This window comes from Ambystoma mexicanum, chromosome 8, assembly GCF_040938575.1.
Source record: "Ambystoma mexicanum isolate Mex_15411 chromosome 8, UKY_AmexF1_1, whole genome shotgun sequence".
In the NCBI taxonomy this organism is placed as follows: Eukaryota; Metazoa; Chordata; class Amphibia; order Caudata; family Ambystomatidae; genus Ambystoma; species Ambystoma mexicanum.
In genome coordinates this window covers 480673130-480692790 of record NC_090929.1, presented here as the reverse complement: position 1 = coordinate 480692790, position 19661 = coordinate 480673130, and the positions used below count along the sequence as shown (strand labels likewise).

General features: G+C 46.1%; 1 protein-coding gene across 1 annotated transcript in view; it reads left to right on the top strand.

Annotated features, from left to right (window-relative positions):
- The first annotated feature begins 529 nt into the window (after positions 1-529).
- Positions 530-19661, top strand: part of LOC138472117 (C-signal-like) — a 323878-nt gene continuing 304746 nt past the window's right edge. The window contains exon 1 of the mRNA XM_069610116.1: positions 530-758. Coding sequence (XP_069466217.1) covers positions 603-758 — 156 coding nt within the window. The 5' untranslated portion in view covers positions 530-602. The remainder of the gene's footprint in view (positions 759-19661) is intronic.

Genomic DNA, 19661 nt, shown 5'->3' with positions numbered 1-19661 from the left:
GCTTTTGAGGAATTATTTTACAAAAAAATAGGATTGTTGACCAGGCTCACGTAATATCTTTACTTGAGTGAGCCATAGTTACAACTTAGGGTCCCAGGCTTCACATCTGCTCTGCCACTTAACTAAAATGCATTTGGGAATTATTATGGGTAAAGCTTCTTAGTAGCTTTTTTTCCCGTTTGTTTTTAAGCCCCTTAAAGTAAAAAAAAAAGTATTTTTGGGATGGAGGACGAGATCGAGGGCTGGTTGGGTCGTTGTCATTGAGGTCTAAAAAACCGATGAATCGAATATTGAACTTGACACCTCTGAAATGCTGTGGGAGTTTAAAAGGTGATGTTCCCTGTGACACGGGTGTGGCTCGCGGTGACAACGTGACCTGCCTTTGGCTGCATGCATAGTGGCAGAGTCCGCTTCTGGGGAGTTCAGTTATATGACAGAGGCGGACCCCAAGGTGGGACGGAAGCTAGGAGGTGCTCAGGGTGGGTTGGGCAGAACAACTAGGGCGGGTCGTTTTTCTGCCACTCCCTTTCTCCCACTCCACGGCGTGTCCCCAGTCGCCCTATATAGGGTTCGAACTAAGACTGCTCTGCACAGATCACACCATGTCCGCAAACCAGTGCCCTGAGCGCCGCTGCCGTTCGGTGGTGGTCACAGGCTCCAACCGCGGTTTGGGGCTGGGGCTTGTGGAGGGCCTGGCAGCCGCTCAGCCCGCGCCCGACCTCGTGGTCGCCACATGCCGGCACCCGGAGAGCGCACAGGTGAGGGCGTGCGGAACTGTGGGAAGTGGTTTGTGCAGCGGAATTGGGATTGACCTGTGGCACTGGTTTATGGGGACGCGCACGGCCGTGGTGGAGTTGAAGGATTGGGGAACTCCGGAACCCAAGTGTAGAGAGACACTGGAGGGAGGAGGAGCTGGAAAGAGACGTGCAACCCTCAGCGTGCGATAGCAGGGGAAAAGGAACAGAGTGCGTTTAGAGAGCGCCTCGCACCGGTGCTATGTGCAGTGCATCACGCTGCGTGGACGGTGGCCTGGGTCTCGAGATGCTCTTGTGACGTGCGCGGTATGCATTTTGTTTCTTTTTGGCTATTGAATACACATATTCCATTCATTCGTTGCTCGAAGGTCAAGTGAGTGGGGCTGCACTGGACGCGGGAGGGCCCCGATTGCAACTTTTAAAGGCTGAGGGCTGTGACGTAGATTGAATGAAACACATACCCTGCCTAACACGGGTGAAACGTTGGGCTCAAAAACAAATCATTTAACCACTGTGGAGAAACCAGGGCCGGATGAGCGACCACGGGAGCACCTGCGGGTGATGTATGGTTTGCTGCGTGTGCACGCCTTTTTATTTTTAGGTGAGTCGAGCGTCTTCCGTTCAAGAGGCGTCAGAGAACTTTTTGTGGTGAATGCATTTTTCGCATACTCAGTTATATTGCGCCCAGACCCGGAGGTATCTCCTGTGATATTGTTATCTAATAACACACTGCTGGGATATGAGTTGCACTATTGCAACGTTTTTACATGCCTCCAAAAAGGGTACTCTGCCAATATTACACTTAAAATGAGTTTTGTTCAGTCACCCTGCAAATCGAAAATATACGCGTGTAGTCAAGTTTAATAATTTCTGTGCTGAAATAAATGACTACATAATTATGATTAAAACCGTAGCCACAAACAACCGGCTTAACTGCTCATCAAAGTAGAAGGGTTTCTAGCTTGTATTCTGAGCGCATGAAGTTTGTTCCAATGCCTTCTTTCAACAGGAAGAGCATTCCAAAGATTAATGGCGGCAACAGCCGAATGCCCCAGAGCGCTTAAACCGATTAGTAGGAAGTGTCAAGCATGTGGCTGCTCTTTGGGGTCGTGAAGAAATGAGCCGCTTAAAATGCCCTCCTTTGAGATACAAGTCAACTTGGCCAAAGGAAGCCTATGCACAGTCGTCTACACGCAGTCCTTCTCCAGGGGACCACTCCGGTGATGATGGTGCGCGGTACAAATATCCTTTAACATTTAAAGGTAGACCGTGTCGCTTCCTTCTTACGGGTGAACTGCAAGAGATCCTAGATGTGTTGGTGACACTCAAGGCTGCTGTGCCGTGTTGTGCAAGTCCAGCAGCTGCGTGTTGCAACAGTCCATTTACGCGCCCTTGGCAATGGTTGCTTAATGTTTTTTATGATGGCAACATAAGATGGACATGGGAATTTCTTAGCACTTGATTAACCTGTGCAGATCTTTAGGTGGTGGACGCCGAAGTCCTATCCAAGGTTTTAACATGGATTTGTATTTAATTGTTCTTGCTCCCACCTGTAGGCTAAGAACCTCAGGGTCATCTTCGACTCCACACTCTCTCCTTTTCTCCTCACATCTCTTACTTCATACTACCAGCTGCACCTCCTCAGAGCTATTTTTACTTTCCTCTCCTTCCCCCAGAGGTTCACCATCTCCAGAACTCTGGTTCTCTCTATGCTGGACTACTGCAACAGCCTCTTTCTAAATTCGCCTCCCTCTACTGTGCGCCCTTTGCAACTCATACAGAACAGGACTGCGAGACTTGTCCTTAGCCTCAAGCCCAGGGATCGTATCTCTCCAATCTCTGCACTGACTCCTGGTGGGGCCGAGGATTAAGGTCAAGACCCTCTGCATTGTCCACAAGACCTTCTGGGGTCTGGGTCCTCAATACCTTCAACTCTCTTCCTAAATGCCTTTCTACTCGAGCTCTTCGCTCATCCAACTCCCTCAGGGTCAGCCGCTTCTACAAGCAAAGAGTTGGTGGTATCTTTCTTCGGCTGGGGCCTCCCTTTGGAACAGCCTCTCTGAAACTTGAGGAGAACCATCTCCGGTTTCGGAAGCGCCTTTAAGACTTTTCTCTTTTGCTTCTGACTTCTCTTTTCCTCTCCCCTGCTGAATTCCTGGCTAAAATTGCACTGTCACCTGGCTACCCTCTGATCTCGGGCCAAGGTCCCCCTCCCGCCCAGGTGCACACCTGCACTGCCCCCTCCCCCCGGCAACCCTTGTACTTGGGTCTGTATCTGTAACCCCACAGTCCCCTTAACTGCATTTTGGACTCCTGCTGTCTCCACGTACCCCTGCACTTGCCACCCGTATGGTGCACTTCTTGTTATTGTCCGCTTGCTGCACTTCATGTTGTTTGATCCCATGCCCTGCACTTGCGTGATCTCAATGTCACTTGGCCTAATTAGACCGTTGTCTGTCTTCCCTTTGCCCCCCTCTTGGCTCGTTGCGCCTTGAAACACTTTGTATAGGTGTGTTTATAAATGTCATATATGACTTGCAATCTGTAGAGCGGGATAAGCACTGAACGATCTAGCAACGCTGTGAGAAGGGGCCATACGCATCAGCTCGGCTTTCTCCTGACATGGACGTCATTTCACCAAAATGCAAGGGGTACTGGAAACGACATCACACACCCCTGACCTCTAACATCACAGGAAGTAATGTCATTTGACCCCATTGTGAAATGACATCAGAGGAAGCGATGGAGCATGACCTTTCACAGAGGTCGCTTTTACAACCCCTGAAGTCTCCCTTGCTACTTTGTTTTAAAGTGAAGCTCCTTGGTTGTGGCCAGAGCCATGTGCTCTTCGTTTCTGGAATGGCTGGCTTTCTTGTTCAGGCCTCTAAAAAAAAAAAAAAAAAAAAAAAAAGGGGTTCCACAAATGTGTCTTTCTGGAATTCTATACAATAAATGCCAGACTCATCAAAGGTTTATTTCAGGCACACTTCATGGGGCGAGTCACTGATTTAGTCTGTTCTTAAATACCTCAAATTCACAATGCAGAAGCGTAGAAAAAGCATTTAGAGTAGAATAAGCATCCATTTCGGACTATGGGCCTCATTACAACTCAGGCGTTAAGGGTTAACGCCACCGTTAACCCTTAACGCCTGATTCTGATTTTAACGCCTGCTTTTAGCAGGCGTTAAAATCCATGGCGCTAACCTGCCATGGTGCTAATTACGCCGCCGTAATTTACGGCGGCGTAATTAGCGCCTTCCCCACTCCCATTATGCCCTATGGGGCAAAAATGGGAATGGGGAAGGGAAAATGGGAAATGGGGATTTACCGCCCCACTCACCTTGGAATGGGGCGGTAAATCCGCCATCCACCATGGTGTAAACGGAGTTTACACCATGGTGGTAAAGTTGGTGAACTTAGCACCAAGGTTGTAATGAGGCCCTATGTATTTTGCTTTTCGCAAGTTGCAGTTCTAGCATTTTTTTTTTTTTTTAATTGTATTTTTTTTTTTTTTCTGCTGTTGTCTGTTATGATCACCACAAGACATTCCATCTCGGTGTCCTCGGTCACTTGACAAAATCCTTGTGTCTAAAACCTTGTGTACAGTGTAGAAATGTTTGACCATAGCACATAAAGTGACCCATGATTTCATTGTGTCACCATTACTGCTTTGTTGTAATGTGCCTATCTTTCCTATCTCCATGGCGTGCTGTTCAGGATGTTTGTTTGTGTGTATGAGGTAGCGAGTGCCCAGAGTACAGGATGTTGTATGAGTCCGCTGCTCCTGCCTCTCCCCACCCCCTACTCTAAATTCTTTAATACACAGTGAAACCTCCCAATGGTATGTATTATGCCAACCTCTGAAGCCTGAAAAGTAGATCCATGCAGGCTTGACATGTGGCCAACTTTGCACAAGACCTGCAGATGAACTGGCCTGCTGTTGAATCTGTTAGCCGTTTAATGGCATCCACTACAGAATGTAATTTGCTTTATGACTTTGTGAACATTCAGACATGTAATTGCTCATTTTACTATAGCCAGTAAGAGAGCTCAGTCGGTTGAGTGCACGCTGCTGCGATGTGTGATTTGCAGGTTCAAATCCCGGCAAGGGCCTTTCATCCTTCTGATGTTGATAAACGAGTACCAATACAAGTTGGGTGATATTGTATGTGTATTTGTTCAATAAAAAGTGCTATATAATTACACATCATTATCATTTGGCCATGGATGTCTGCTTCCATTCACAGTAATTTGGTAATATGGGCTTGTACACACTGATATTAACAATGCATCACATTACATGTGATATCGTAACCATATTTTTTGTAGTGTTCTTGGGAACAATGCTATGTGATGCCACTTCCTGTTTTGTCAAGGGTGTGTTCCATTGCTTCCCATGATGTCACTTTGGGGTCGGGTGAAATGGCATCACTTCCTGTGATGTCATCAGAGGTCAAGGGTCATGTGATGTCACTTAAACTACCACTTGCTTTTTGGTGAAATTACATCCCTGCCTTTCGCCCCTTGACAAAACAGGAAGTGGCATCACATAGCATTTGCCATCACATAGCATTGTTCCTAAGAACACTACGTAAAATATTGTTACGATATCACTATAATGTGATAGTATATATATATATATATATATATACTATCAGTGTGTGTGTGTATAGGCCCATATTACCAAATTACTGTGAATGCAAGCAGATGTCCAAGGCCAAATGATAATGTGTTCTTATACAGCACTTACAATTAAGCGCTTTATATAGAACATATATATATATATATATATATATATATATATATATATATATATATATATATATATATATATATACATTCATTATCACCCAACTTGTGTTGGTACTCATTTATTGACTGAGTTGAGGTGTTGACTTACCCCCTGAAATGTGCCTGAAATAAACCTTTAATGATTCTAGCAATTATTGTATAGAATTCCAGAAAGAAACATCACTACTGAAGTGTTACACCTGTGGAGCCACCCCCTGCTGCCCCTGGACAGGCAGCAAGGGAGACAACAGGGGTAGCAAGGGAGAACTCAGTCGTGATCCCTGGCGACCCCCAAATGACCCCCCCCCCCCTCTCCAGATTATGTCAAAGGCCATTTTCAGGCATCCAATGTTCAATAGAATTGGTGATAGTCTGAATATGTGATGGGGCGGTAGTAGCATTATTAAGCCGAGAGATTGAGTGTCATCCACGTTTATGTCATGAATAAAGGACAGATTTTTGTTAATACTGATGGCACCTCCTCCTCGCGTGCAAGGATTTTCCTTTTTGAATGCGTTTTTTTTTCTTAAATTCAAAGATTCACTAAATTAACAAAAATAGGAATGCTCGCCATAATCTGTGAGCGTGCACCTCTTACTTTCAAATTAAGCTGAAAGATGTAATGTGAATATAACTGTTCATCTTTGTTATGTTGTTTGAATCTGTGTAAGAGCTCCCTGACTGAAGGGCCTGCTGCTGAAGGTGTTTGCAACCTGCAGTCGCTTGTTGCTTTACCTGCCAGGGCTCCGTTCCACGGTTTCCACAACAGTTCTGACTACCACATGAGGACATCTGAGGTGTCCGCATTAGTTATGACTACCGCCAATGGGGCCGCAAAGCAATGTCAAGTGCAATATTTCAGGGGGGGAAACATTTGATGGATTTTGCTTTCCCGTATTTCTTTGAGGCATTGAAGTGCACGCGAGACAGCAGCCGCGTGTATCACTACTGTCCAACAGAGAACACTGCACAGGAGGTTCACTGGTGACCCTCTGTGCATTGTGCATCTCCATGTAGAGAAGGATGTATGAAGTGGGCATCCGAGATAGGAGGCACCCCGTGTAGGAGTCGCCTGAATATGTTTATCCCATGTAAGTGATGGTATGATTTAGGGCGGACAAAGGGCCTCATTACGACCCAGGCGGTAAGTTACCGCCTGGGCCGTGACTTTACCACCATGGCGTAAACTATGTTTACGCCATGGTGGTTGGCGGACTTACCGCCCCATTCCGAGGTTGGCGGGGCGGTAAGTCCCCATTCCCCATTTACCCTTCCCCATTCCCATTTTTGCCCCATAGGGCATAATGGGAGTGGGGAAGGCGTTAATTACGCCACCGTAAATTACGGTGGCGTAATTAACTCCATGGTCCCTTAGCGCCATGGATTTTAACACCTGCTAAAAGCAGGTGTTAAATCCGCCATGGCGCTAAGGGACCTCGTACTCAGGCGGTAAGGGTCGGCGCTGTTTACGCCGCCGTAAAACCCTTACCGCCTGAGTCGTAATGAGGCCCAAAATGTCTTTCTCAAGCAAGAGAGGAAAATATTTGAACCTCCCCACCACGTTATCATGGTGGTATTTATTTCTCAAATACGTAAAGTGAGGCGTTTCTCATAACCCATAATGGGTATTGGTGGAAGGTCACCCGTTTTTCCGTTACCCCCATACCCCTAATGCAGCTCTTACCCTTGCTAGGTCGATACAAAGTTTCAGTGGAGTAAAGTAGAGCATGTGCTTATTACAGTGACATTAATTCAATCATTCATTTTGTCATTTGTATAGCGCCTTTCAATATAATGATGGTCCCAACTGCTGGTTGAACTCAGTCGGAGGGACCAGAGTCCAAATTCGGAGAATTGGGAGGTGCTATTATGCGTGTGTGCATTTCAGCCGTTCAAGTTATGTGAGGGTGGCCAAGTCCCTACTACTCATGTCTGAATGGCGTGTGGATGGTGCTGCGGAGGTAAAGCTATAAACTAAACCGGGTGGATTCTGTTTGAGGACATAGAAAACGGATGCATGATTCGCACTAATCGCTACTGCACGCTGACCCTGATTCCATGTTCTGCTAACCCGCCAACATAGCAAGAGCTCTTCAGGTGGCCAAGGCATTCTATCAATCATTGACTTCTCCAGGGCTCCGAACTCGAGCAGTCATCTGGCTGACTGCTCTCGGGGCCTTGAGGCGTGGTAGTGCATGCGGCCGTCCTGCATGGGTATGCCCTCCTCGTTGCCATTGGCTGCCAGGGGTTCTGTTGTGCAGGGCTAGCTCCCAATACAGGTACTTGCATACTGGAGCACAAGCCTGCACGGCACAGCAACACAATGGGCCCTTGTGAATTGGGGGGGGGGGATACGTGCATTTATTAGTGTGGCACGCAGAACATTTGGTGGTGCCTTTGGGAGGGGTTAGCTATTGAGTGTGACACGGGAAGCAGGGATGTCATTTAGGGGTGGGCAGGGGTCTCCCTTGCTACCCCTAAAGGAAAGAAAAATACTTATATTTTTGAAGCCCCTGGGCTGTGGCCAATGTCATGTGCCTAATTGTTTGTGGTGTTGCTGGCTTTCTTGTTCAGCTTTTTTTTTTTAAACAGGGGGTTCTATAAGTGTACCACTTTGAGTAGTGACCCTAAATAAGAAAGAATAGGATTAACAAATGTGTCTTCTGGAATTCTATACAATAATTGCTAGACACCGATTTAGTATGTTTTTAAACGCCTCAAATTCACAATGCAGACAAAATCCTCCAAAAAGTATTTAGAGCAGAATAAGCATTGAGTTCAGACTATGTATTTAGCTTTTCGCAAGTTAGTTATAGCATGTTTTTTTCTGCTGATACACATGGTGATCCATTCTTGTATGAAATGTATATCACGTTACAGTGATATTGTAACCCTATTTTTCATAGTGTACTTAGAAACTATGCTATGTGATGCCCCTTCCTGTTTTGTCAAGGGGTAAACGGTCGTGTTCCATCACTTCCTGTGATGTTACTTTGGGGTGGGGTGAAATTACATCACTTCCTGTGATGTTATCGGAGGTCGAGGGTCCTGAGATGTCACTTCCACTACCCCAGGCATTTTGGTGAAATGACGTCCCTGACGGGAAGGTAATAATTCTCAGGAGTCTAGTGAAAGGAAAGAGTGAGAAGGGGTTGGGGGAGGGTGCATTGCATAGGAAGGTGCAAGGGATGAAAATAGAGTGCAGAAGGAACAAGGAGGGATGACTGTGGCAAATGATGTGGCACCTGGAGGGTCAATAGGAAAGATGCTTCCATTTGCCGCACCACAGAAAGCATGGGCGTGGATGGAAGGGGGATGGGTCCACGCAAGGACTGGTGTGGGCCTTGGCACTAACCAGCTATCCCAGACAAGAGAAGTGGAAGCAAGTGTGCTGCAGCTCGGTGGGCGGATGCACGTTCTGCAGTAGGCACGGGCAGTGATGCCCACGTTTGATGAGGGCAGAATGAGATTATCTGATGGCAATAACATGAGGGCAGCATGTCTGAGTGTACAGGAGGTGACCAGAGGCGGAACTGGAAGTGAATGGAACTGACCGGTTTACCAGGCCCGAGCCCGACTGTTAAAGGAGTAGGGGTCTGTGGGTCAGGGTGGCCTCCTTTCAGGGTAGCGGGTAAAGAAGCAGTAGTGGCAAATTGGTGGCAGGCACTGGGTAGCAAAAGGGAGGTCGACATGTAGAATTGGTGACGCATAGGAGTAACCGAAGGTCCCGATCGAGATTTGATTCAAAGTGAAGAGGCTCCCAGGGCAAGTAGGGAAGCAGTAGCAGAGGCCGTTTTTGGTGCTGGGGACAGCTAATGGGGCGCCAGCAGCAGGATGGGGTCACACCAGGCCTCGGGGGATCTGGCTATCCCCCGCCCGTTCCCTGGCTCTGCCACTGTAGGCAAGGTGCTAATCTGGGTGGAGAAGTCACCATGCTCCCATCAAATTACAGTGCCCGGAGAGATGGGGAGGGAGACAGCGTGGCTAAAAGCATAGAATGGGAGGAAAGGGGTTATGCAGCAAGGCTGGTATCCGAGAGGGAAGGGGTGCTGGGATGTCTAACGTTGTGAGACCGAAGGAAGGAAACCACTGAGGGTGCAAGTAGTGATGTCTGGAGACCCCACTGTGAGGACTTTCAAGACAGCGCCCAGAAGGTGATAAAGGCAGAACACCTGGTTGGAATAAGATCACAGTTGGCTGTGGGATAATGGGAGACTGCTCTAGCCGACAAGACCAATGGAGACAGACAAATGGATACCAGCTATATGGCTACTGGTGGCTGTGACCAAGCATGCAATATATGCTTGGGAGGGTATAGACTTCCTCCGATTACTGCATAGAGGGTTCTAGCAAAGGGGCATAGAACGAAAACAGAATGGCACATTGGCCGAGCGTCACCCTGATTGTATACCTTAACGTTGGGTTCAGGAGAGGAGTGCTATGTTTTCCAAGCATTTGAATGTGCGATGCAGAGAGCAGCCACGTTTTGGAGGCGTAGCTTTGCCAAATGATGCCCAGATCAGGTCCTGTGTGGCAGAAGACGTCTCATGCCACGTGGAGAGCTAGACAGTGATTTGAGATTTCGGTGTCTCATTCCCATGAGGCAGCTGGCAGCAGCACACAATGCTAGCGGCCTCCCAGTACCTCCTGCACCATATCAAGGGCAAACGTTCCGGAGAACGATGGCCTTTGGATAGAAGGTGACCTTGTCGGCTCTTCCACAAGAGGACTTGTGTAATGAAGCCCAAATGCTTCCATGTGATATGGTATGGTTGCGGACAGTGTTCCAGATAGGATTTAGCGGTGGGAGTATTTTACTCCCTGTTTTTTAAAGTTGGGACTAAAAAATGTTTTAGGGAGGTAAAAATGTAATTTCTATTTCATATGGGAGTATTTTATAAGCAGATAATGTTTTAGCTGGATAACGGAAATGTTTTTGTAATAATTATTTCTTTGCACCTAGTTACTCATGTACATTAAAAGGTATCGCTACATAATATCCCCAACAAAAATATTGCTGTAGATATAGTCGTTTGGTTTGCGAAAGGCAATATTTTTATTGGGGATATTATGTAGGAGCGGGGGTTTCAAGGGTGCCCCCTGCAGGGTCCATGTGTGAATTTTGCCGGGAAAAAAGGCTTTTTTTTTTGTTGTTTTTTTCAGCGGCGAAATTAACACATGGAACCCATTAAAATACACATGCCCACTTTGTCTGATCAGGTTGTAATAATAGTAGTTTCTTCCTGTGGTATTTCGTACACCACTGGTACTTGAAGCGGAGTGGATAAATGCAGGGGGATGTGTTTGGCTCTTTTATTATTTTTTTTGTGGAGTATTTTTACTCCCTATTTTTATTTTTTGGGAGTATTTGCCTATTTCTAGGGAGTGAACGTGGCCGATATACCCCTTATCTGTAAGGGCTGGTAGTGGGGTAAAACCTGAGGAAGTAGACAAGTTGAGTGGCACCAGTGTCTCCAGTTTCAATGGTTCGACCCCCCTCCCCCCACCCATCTTGAAGAGGGAGCACCTGCTGCTCCTTTATCCAGGCAGGGAAGAGGCGGCCTCTTTAAGGCTGGTATTTCTGTACTGCTTCTTTATAGTTTTTTAATTAAGATTCCAAATGAGGGAGGTGTTTGCTTACGTCTAATAAATTCCGGATTTGGTGAGGGCTATGATGACGGCAGAAGTTTAGCGTGTAGCCAGTCCTTTCCAGACTCCTCCCACAAAAGAGGTGACAATTAACATGCTGGGTGCAGAAGTTAAGAATCTCATGTGTACATTTGCCATCTTTTTCCAGTTACACTGCAAGCTCTCTTCGGGTAGACATTTTTTGATCAGTTACTGCTTAAAGCCTGCTCTGTATCATGCACATAGTTTGTGGCCTCATGCACTGTTGTGGAGGGGTGGTTTTAAGAAATCGATGTCTGGGCATGCTCTGTACTTCCCGGATGGTTTGCTTCTGGTTTGCCAAGTGGGTGGGGTGGCAAGCGATGCCAAAGGGTGTGTTTGACTTGGAGAGCATAGTACGCTTGGAGTGCTAGTGGCACCATGGCGTGTGCTTGACATCTTCCAGCTAACTATGTGCCCAGATTCCTCAGGGTTAGGTGCGCTATATAAATGTACAAATAAATAAAACCAGGGTCAAGAGGATTAGGTTTCAAAGGGCACGTTTCGGGAGCTAATAAATATCCAGTTGCAAATACAGCAGATTTTTAGTACATTGAATGCAAAGTTGAAGCTCATACACGTGTCCTTTGAATTAAAAGGGCAGAGGAGACCAAATTACACTAGTTGTATACATATGAGTAAGGAGGAGTACGTACTAGGTGTGTAGCGAGTGGGGTCCCAAAGCAGTTCACCCTAAGGAGACTGCTCAGTCGCGTTTGCTATGCGAGAGGGTTTGCAGTCTTTTTGGAAGAGAGGTAGAGCTTGGACAGGTGGCTGGAGGCCTGTCTATTGGAGAACAGCATGGTCTTCCTTAGTTTTGGTGTTGTCATGACAGGAAATGAGAGACGGGGAAAGTAACCAATCCATGTTTGGTGGCAATTCTGAACAAACAATCAATGAATGACGGCAGTGTCCAGGGTTTGTCTTGCTTTGTCTCGAGTTGAACCTGCTGTATAAGGTTTTTCTCGGTAGGAATTGAGGATATCGTGACTGTGGCGCAGTCTTGGTCTAGGTTCCCTGGATTGGTTCTGGATGCTGGACAAGTACTGGTGTTAATATTTATGCTGCAGTGGAGGCTGGCTGTGCAACCATGCTATACCAAGTACTGGAGTTATTGGCAAGGACTACAGATAGTTTGTGTAAACCGAGAGGGTACATGTCCTTTCATTGTGGGATTAACCGTCGCTGGGCTTTTCTATGCGGAAATTCCATCCAGGGGATGAAGGGAGGGGGTGAAAATAAAAAAAAAATGGGGGAAAAAAAAAATCATCACATTTTTGTGGGGCTACAAAGAAATATATATGGGGTGTGGGTATCCGGGTATATAAAACCATTAAAGAGGGTGGGGCCTTGGGGAGGGGGGAACCCCCACAAAAAGTAAATACATTTGATTGTTTTTGCGATGCAATTTCCATGGGGGGGGGGGACCCAGCAATGGTTATTCCCGGGATGAAATGACATGGAACCACAGAGAGGAGGGGATTCCTCCAGGGTGGAGCATTTTAAAGGGAAAGTCCGGGAGGTGAAGTTAAGTGCACAAGTGACTATATTATTGACTTCTTGCAGGTTTCTATTTGTAGAATTTGGCAATGTGTACACACAATTACAGCAGTAGTTTTGGAGCTATGAGCGTACACGGGAATTGAGGGAGTTCAGAAATGTGCATAATTTGGCCAAGCAAATGGGTAGGAGAGTGGATAGCCGGAAGTTGTAGAATTGCATTTGTTCACACATGTTTTGGGTGCATCACTAGCTGTTTGTGTCTGCTATTTCAAAGAGAAGGCTGTTCGAGGCACTCTAAGTCACTCACATGTTTGGGTTCATGGGAGAAGAGGTATTGGGGTGACTCACGCTGGGATAAGTCAACGGGTAAAGATAATTCAGCTCTTATCTTCTTAAGATGAAAGCAGTGTATGGGGAAGTGGAAGTGGACTGTTCATCCAATTGCGGCTTTGGAGCAAGAAATAATTGACTCTTGGCGAGGATGAAATGTTGTGCTGTACGCATGTGAAGAATTTATAGGATGAGTGACTTTGTATGCCTGGCTAGTAGATTGCAACTTGACATTTTTACCCATGTGTTCAAGAAGTGTAGATATTAAGAGCTGACAGTTCTCTTTTATTAAATATTCCTAATCTTTGGTGTCTCATTCTTGCTGCTACTTTGGTTCCTCAAATTCAAGTTTCAATGATTGGATTGATTCTAACAAAGCGTGCTTTCAGGGTGAAGCAATAGGTTCAATAGCCGCTAAGCAACCCGTCAAGTTCTGAAACTTTTATTTACAATAATGACAGGGCTTGCAAAATCTACTAGCCCACTCGTGTTGGTGGGGAGATTTTATGAAGGGCGAGTACCATTTTGCATCTTGCTGGCGAGTATGGGGATGATGTTTTAAACTTTAATTTGACATTTACTACAAACAAACTCTGTTTGCAGTAAATGGCAAAGAAAAGATTCTTTGTGCATTGCCGGCCTTTTGGGCGGCAGCAATGCACCAAATATGAAGTGTGCTTATGGTGATGGTATCAATACAAAATACAGAAAAAATATAATAAACACCCAATATACATTTACTGCGCATTTGTACTGAGAGAAAATGTCTTAACCCGTTATATACTGCATAAGGAGTTTCGAGGGTTGCTGCAGCGTCCTCCGCAGTCGCAAGGCCGGGATTGTGCCACTGTGCCATAGATGTATGTGATCACGGCAACCTGCATTTTTGCTTTCAGAATTTCCATTTACAGTATTAGGGAATGCAGTGATCACCTGGATCCATGCTGGCATGCACCATTTTACAGAAAGTACTAGTAAATATTTTGTTAACCATCCGTCACCATGGGGCAAGTGCATTTCACGTAGGCAGAGTTAAGGCACTCCACCCCCCCCCGCAGGCGTAGTGCGATTCTTTTTAAAACATTATAATTTATTTTAAATTTGCAAGGCCTGAGTAACCTAGTAAGTACTTGAAATTAGCGATGTTGATAATTTCAAGACAGATGTTTAGAGTATATTTTGACTTTGATCTAGACTAATGTATAGTGTCTGTCCAAGATGTTCTTCGTTTGCTGGTCAACCATTTTAAGATTGGTTGAAGTAAACAAAGGCTAATAGCTGGAGCCTGTCATCTTTTTGTTTGTCATGCAGCATGCATTTGAACATTGTACTTATCATATAGTGTACAGAATCTTTGTACACCGACGAATTGAGTTTACTGCAATCATCCATGCCCTCAACATCATAGGAGAAGGAGGCCCCCGCAAAGGTGGAGCAGTGCCGCCTCTCCACGACCGAGCCGGAGCATCATCTGATGCAAGGTAAGCCCTGTGGCTTATCTGCTACGCAGACGCGACCTGCAGTGCCACGACCAAAGTCACCAGTATAACGCACTATAATTATTGTCTAGTGCAGCTGTTGCACCGAAATTTGATTTTCTTGGTAAGCATTTCTCCCTCCTTCCCCGAATCCATGCATTTGCCAGTGCCACCACCATTACAGCACACGAGGTAGCCCAGACCAAGATGGCCGACGGCTTCCCCTGTACTGATGCCTGAATCACCTGCCTTCTGATCCTACATCTCTGCCTCTCATTGGCTAGCACCAGGCTATTTGGACCAATGCCTTGCTGGTAGGCGATCGCCGGTCCCACCACGAAGGACCACACACCAAGGACTGGTCCTGTCCCAAGCCTTGTCCATGCCTGACCCTGCCTCCTGCCAGAAACTCTACATCTCCACGGCGCCTCAAAGCATAGCTATCACCAGATAACGCTAACTGCAAGTACTGCACCCCTGAGCAGTACTTTTCCCATCTGTCGCTCTATCACTTCTTCTATGCTTGCAAACTTCCGCATTGGTGTGCCTGCCCCCCACCACTACATAAAGCATTGAGGTACGTTCTGCTCAAGTGAACCCAGCATCGTGTTTACAGCCCCCTCACTACCCTTTACTGCCTAGCAGATGCTGCCTTCAATCTGATACCAGCCTATGCTGTACAAACACGTCTTGATAATTATGTTCACTATCCTTCACTGTGCTAACATGTACTTCTGACTCGCACCAATGTATGCTGCCCTTGAGTGTTGCATCTAGCCTATACCTGCCTGCCACCATGAATGTTGCATCTAGCCTATACCTGCCTGCCACCATGAATGTTGCATCTAGCCTATACCTGCCTGCCACCATGAATGTTGCATCTAGCCTATACCTGCTTGCCACTTTGAATGCTGCATCTAGACTATGCTTGCTTTCCACATTGAATGTTGCACTAGCCCATACCTCTTTCTTATAACACCACCTCCACTGTCTATCATGCTTTTGCGGACCCCTCTACACCATAATCATTGTATGACATCACTTGTAACCATCATTGCTCTGTTGTTCAGTTATGCTTTACCAGCACATCTTACATGCTCTCACTCTCCCATTTCACCCTCTACTGATGACACAGCTTACCGATAGTGGGGGAAATATGTCGTAACACTATCAGCTATTGCTCCCACCTCGCCTCAGTATGGGATACCCTATGCCAACTGTTATTGAGCACAATAACAATGTTGCTCATACCAATCAGTACCTTAATGACCCTGTGCTTTAGTTGGAACACTTTGCTAGGAAACCCATACCCAATTAACCTTGCTCCCTCTTCATCAGAAACAAGAGACTAGGTTCGAGATTCTGTCATACAAAACAATCGCAACAATAATCCTAATCCTAAACCTCATTCCATCCATCTCAGCATGCCCTCTCCCCTCTCCTAACACTAATCTCATAACCTCTGCCCCAGTAGCCAAAACTTCACAGATCAAGGGTGCCCTGATCAACTCCAGATCTCTTACTGCCCACGCACTAGACATCGCTGACATTATCACTAGCCAAGAGCTTGACTTTATTGCAATATCTGTGACATGGCTACAAGCAGCCTCAGGCCCTGCACTGTCCTTGGCCATACCTCCAGATTACTGCATCACGATTGCAACACCACTCAAGCTAGAGGGGGCGGAGTCGCCTTCATTCATGAAAAATGAACTTGGGTTAAGAGTGGTACCTAATACCAACTTTGAGTCCGCAGAATATACTCTTGGTCAAATTGCCAATACGCCTAACCAAACTGCCACCCTTCACCTTATTTACAGACCTCCCGGCCCAGCTTCGTCCTTTGCAGACGAGATTTCCACCTTACTTCTTGATAAATCTAAATCTAACTCGCAAATCATTCTCCTAGGAGACCTCAATCTGGGATAGGGATATGGTGACCCTAATGACCCCACCACCATTGACCTTACTAATACCTTAACCGACTTCGGTTTCACTCATTACATCCAAGAAACACACCAAAGGAGGACACTTGATTGGCTAGCCGGCACTAACTGCAACATCAACATACACTCTAACACACCTTGCGTATGGTCCGACCACCATACTATCTCCTTTAATATTGAAGCAGCCCCTCGCTCTCTTCCAACGATGGCGCCAGCCCTCCCCACGAGAAATAAAAGACATAACCAGAGAGAAACTACTCCCTCTGTTACTCCCCTCCCTCAACAAAGTTACACACTCCTGTTTGGATCCTACAATCCTAGTGGACACATACAACCATGTGATGCTTTCAGCCCTAAATTCAATCGCGCCTATCAAACTCAGGAAGCCCAAACCACATGCACACCTTAACTGCTGGTTCACACCTCAGTTAAGAGTGCTCTGCAAAGCTAAATGCGGCGCGGAAAATCGCTGTCATCCGTCCGATGCTCACAAGGATGGTCTCCTCCTAGCTTCTCAACTATAAAGATGCCATCTTCCATGGTAAAAAGGAGTCTTTCAACAATTGCAGCATGCAAGCAGACTCAAATACTATGAGAACCATTCAAGATCCTAAAGGAACTTGAATCTCCCTCCACCCCGCCTGATACCTGTATTGAAGACAGTAAATGGTGTGCAAACCTCCAGTCAGCACTACAAAATCCCATCCCTTCAATCCAAAATTAAAGACAAACAAAACTGACTGAAGTCCTCCGACAATCGTCCCACCACCTCAGCAATGGCTGCCCCTCTGGCCCCACCTAACTTCAAGCCTCTTGCCTTCACGCCTCTTGCTATCTCCGAGTTGGAAGACCTCATCAATAAAATCCAACCATCTAACTGTCAAGGCGATTCTTACCTGGCTCCTATTATCAAGGAATCTGCTCACGACTTTCATCACGGCCTTTATTAACTCTTCCTTTAAAACAGGCATTGTTCCAGGCAATCTTAAGGATGCATGGGTGATCCCACTGCTTAAAAAAACCATCCTTAGACCCAAGCATACCTACTAACTATAGACCTATCGCCACCGTCCCTTTCATGCTTAAAATACTAGACTGTGCTGCATACCTGCAGATTCAAGACCATTTGGAATCTAACAATCTCCTAGGTCTAAGACATTCAGGCTTCCTTCCTAGGCATGGGACTGAAACGGCTCTGATAGATCTGAAAACACAAATCGAAGTCTTGAAAGACAACAGGAAATTAGCCTTGCTATTACTCCTTGATCTTTCTGCGGCCTTTGATTTGGTCAATCACCAAATCGTGTGCCAGCACCTCCGGTCTGCTGCCCACTTCTCTGACTCAGCCACTGCGTGGATCAACTCCTTTCTGAGCAATAGATCAATGAGGGTCTTCTTACCCTCTGCAGCTGCTGACTCTGCTCCAATTCACTGTGGTGTCCCACAAGGTTCTTGCGTGTCACGTACACTCTATAATGTGTTTACTAAACCGCTCTTTGATGTGCTTGATTATCTGGGTGTCTCTTGCACAAATTATGCTGATGACACCCAGATACTCATCCCCATCACAGGCGACTACACAGTTGACACTAAGGCTTTGAACGATGTGTATCTGGTCATCCAGGCCTGGATGGCCCAACACGAACTTTGCCTTAATGATGACAAGACGGAGCTCCTTATCTTGGGCTCCACTCAATGTCTTAATAAATTAGAGCACTCTTATCAGTCTTTCATCATTGATGGCAACGTTATCAAGGACACCAAAACATTAGGTATTTATCTAGACGCCTCCCTGTCCCTGTCATGACAAACCAACGCAGTCAGATCAGCCTCGGCATATACCTGCAAACTGATTGCAGCCTGCAGACCTTTTCTGACTACACCTAATAGCATCACCTTAGCCAGAACTCTAATCATGTCTAAATTAACTACTGCAGTGCCCTCTATCTGGGGACTAGCCAGGCAAACCTGAATAACTGCAAATCACACAGAATAATGCCATCAGAGCAGCATTGAACATTCCCAGAAACCAACACATCTCTAAATTCAGAACCAGTCTACATTGGCTCCCGGTCAAGCAGAACATTTCTTTGAAAACTCTTGCCCTTACCCACAAATGTTTGACCAACATGCCCCCCCCCCCCTACCTATCTAACTGTCTTTCTCTCCACACATCCACCCGACCTGAATTGCTCAGACAGTCTAACGATACCTAGATTTAAACTGCAGAAAGCTGGGGGCGCAAGCTTCCCTGTTTGGCATCCAAGTTGTGGAACTCTCTCCCCACTACTATCAGATCTGAGGCTTCATTTAAAAACAAAGTCTTGGCTCATTGCTCATATTTGACCTAGTCCTTGAATGAAGTAAGTGCCCCATAGTTAGTTCTCGCCTGTTTGGCTCTTTGGCCCTACTAACCTATTGTAATTTATGTAAAGTCTTGTTTAACTTATGTTGCTGCCTTGATAACTTGCTTTTGCTCCTTTTGACTCTCTGTCCTAACAGACACATCATTGTATGAACTTGTAACTGTTTGAGCGTGAACCAAGCTCTTGTCTTTTGCAAACTATGTACCTGCTGTTAAGTCTTCGCGCCCTGATGCCTGTGGGCCCGCCTACAAATAAATAAAATACAAATACAATCAGGAAATGCTATAGTTGGTTAGGGGATATCCCAAGGACTATCGCCCACATTCATTTAGGATAGCGCAGCCCCAGAATAGGTGCATATTTGCTTGAATGCAGTATTTCGGTTTATGGGTATCCCATGGCTACCCAAGGGCTTAGGTTTTGAATGGCTAAGCACATTTTGTGGCTTATAGATGTCTCTTTCAGATTCAGCGAATAGTCGCAACAGAGTATTGAATCTGTACATAGGTGGACACCCCAGCACCTCATTCCCCAAACTCATTAATTCAGACAGGAAGGAAACCTGTTGGGCGGGATGAGCAGGGCATAGTTTTTTCCCATCTCTTAGATGAATGGGTCGACCCAGTATACAGCTTATCCACCTATACTAAACTTATTTGCTGGAAGGATCTGGCATTCAACTTAAAGAGGCACTTCAGAATGCTTAGCGCCAGGTGGTTGGGAACAGAAGCAGTGTAGTTGCTGCTGCTATTGAGAAGCCAGTGGTGTTTAATGGGGTACAGAAGTTGAGGCACACAGGTACAAGGTTGCTGATTCTGAGGGGTG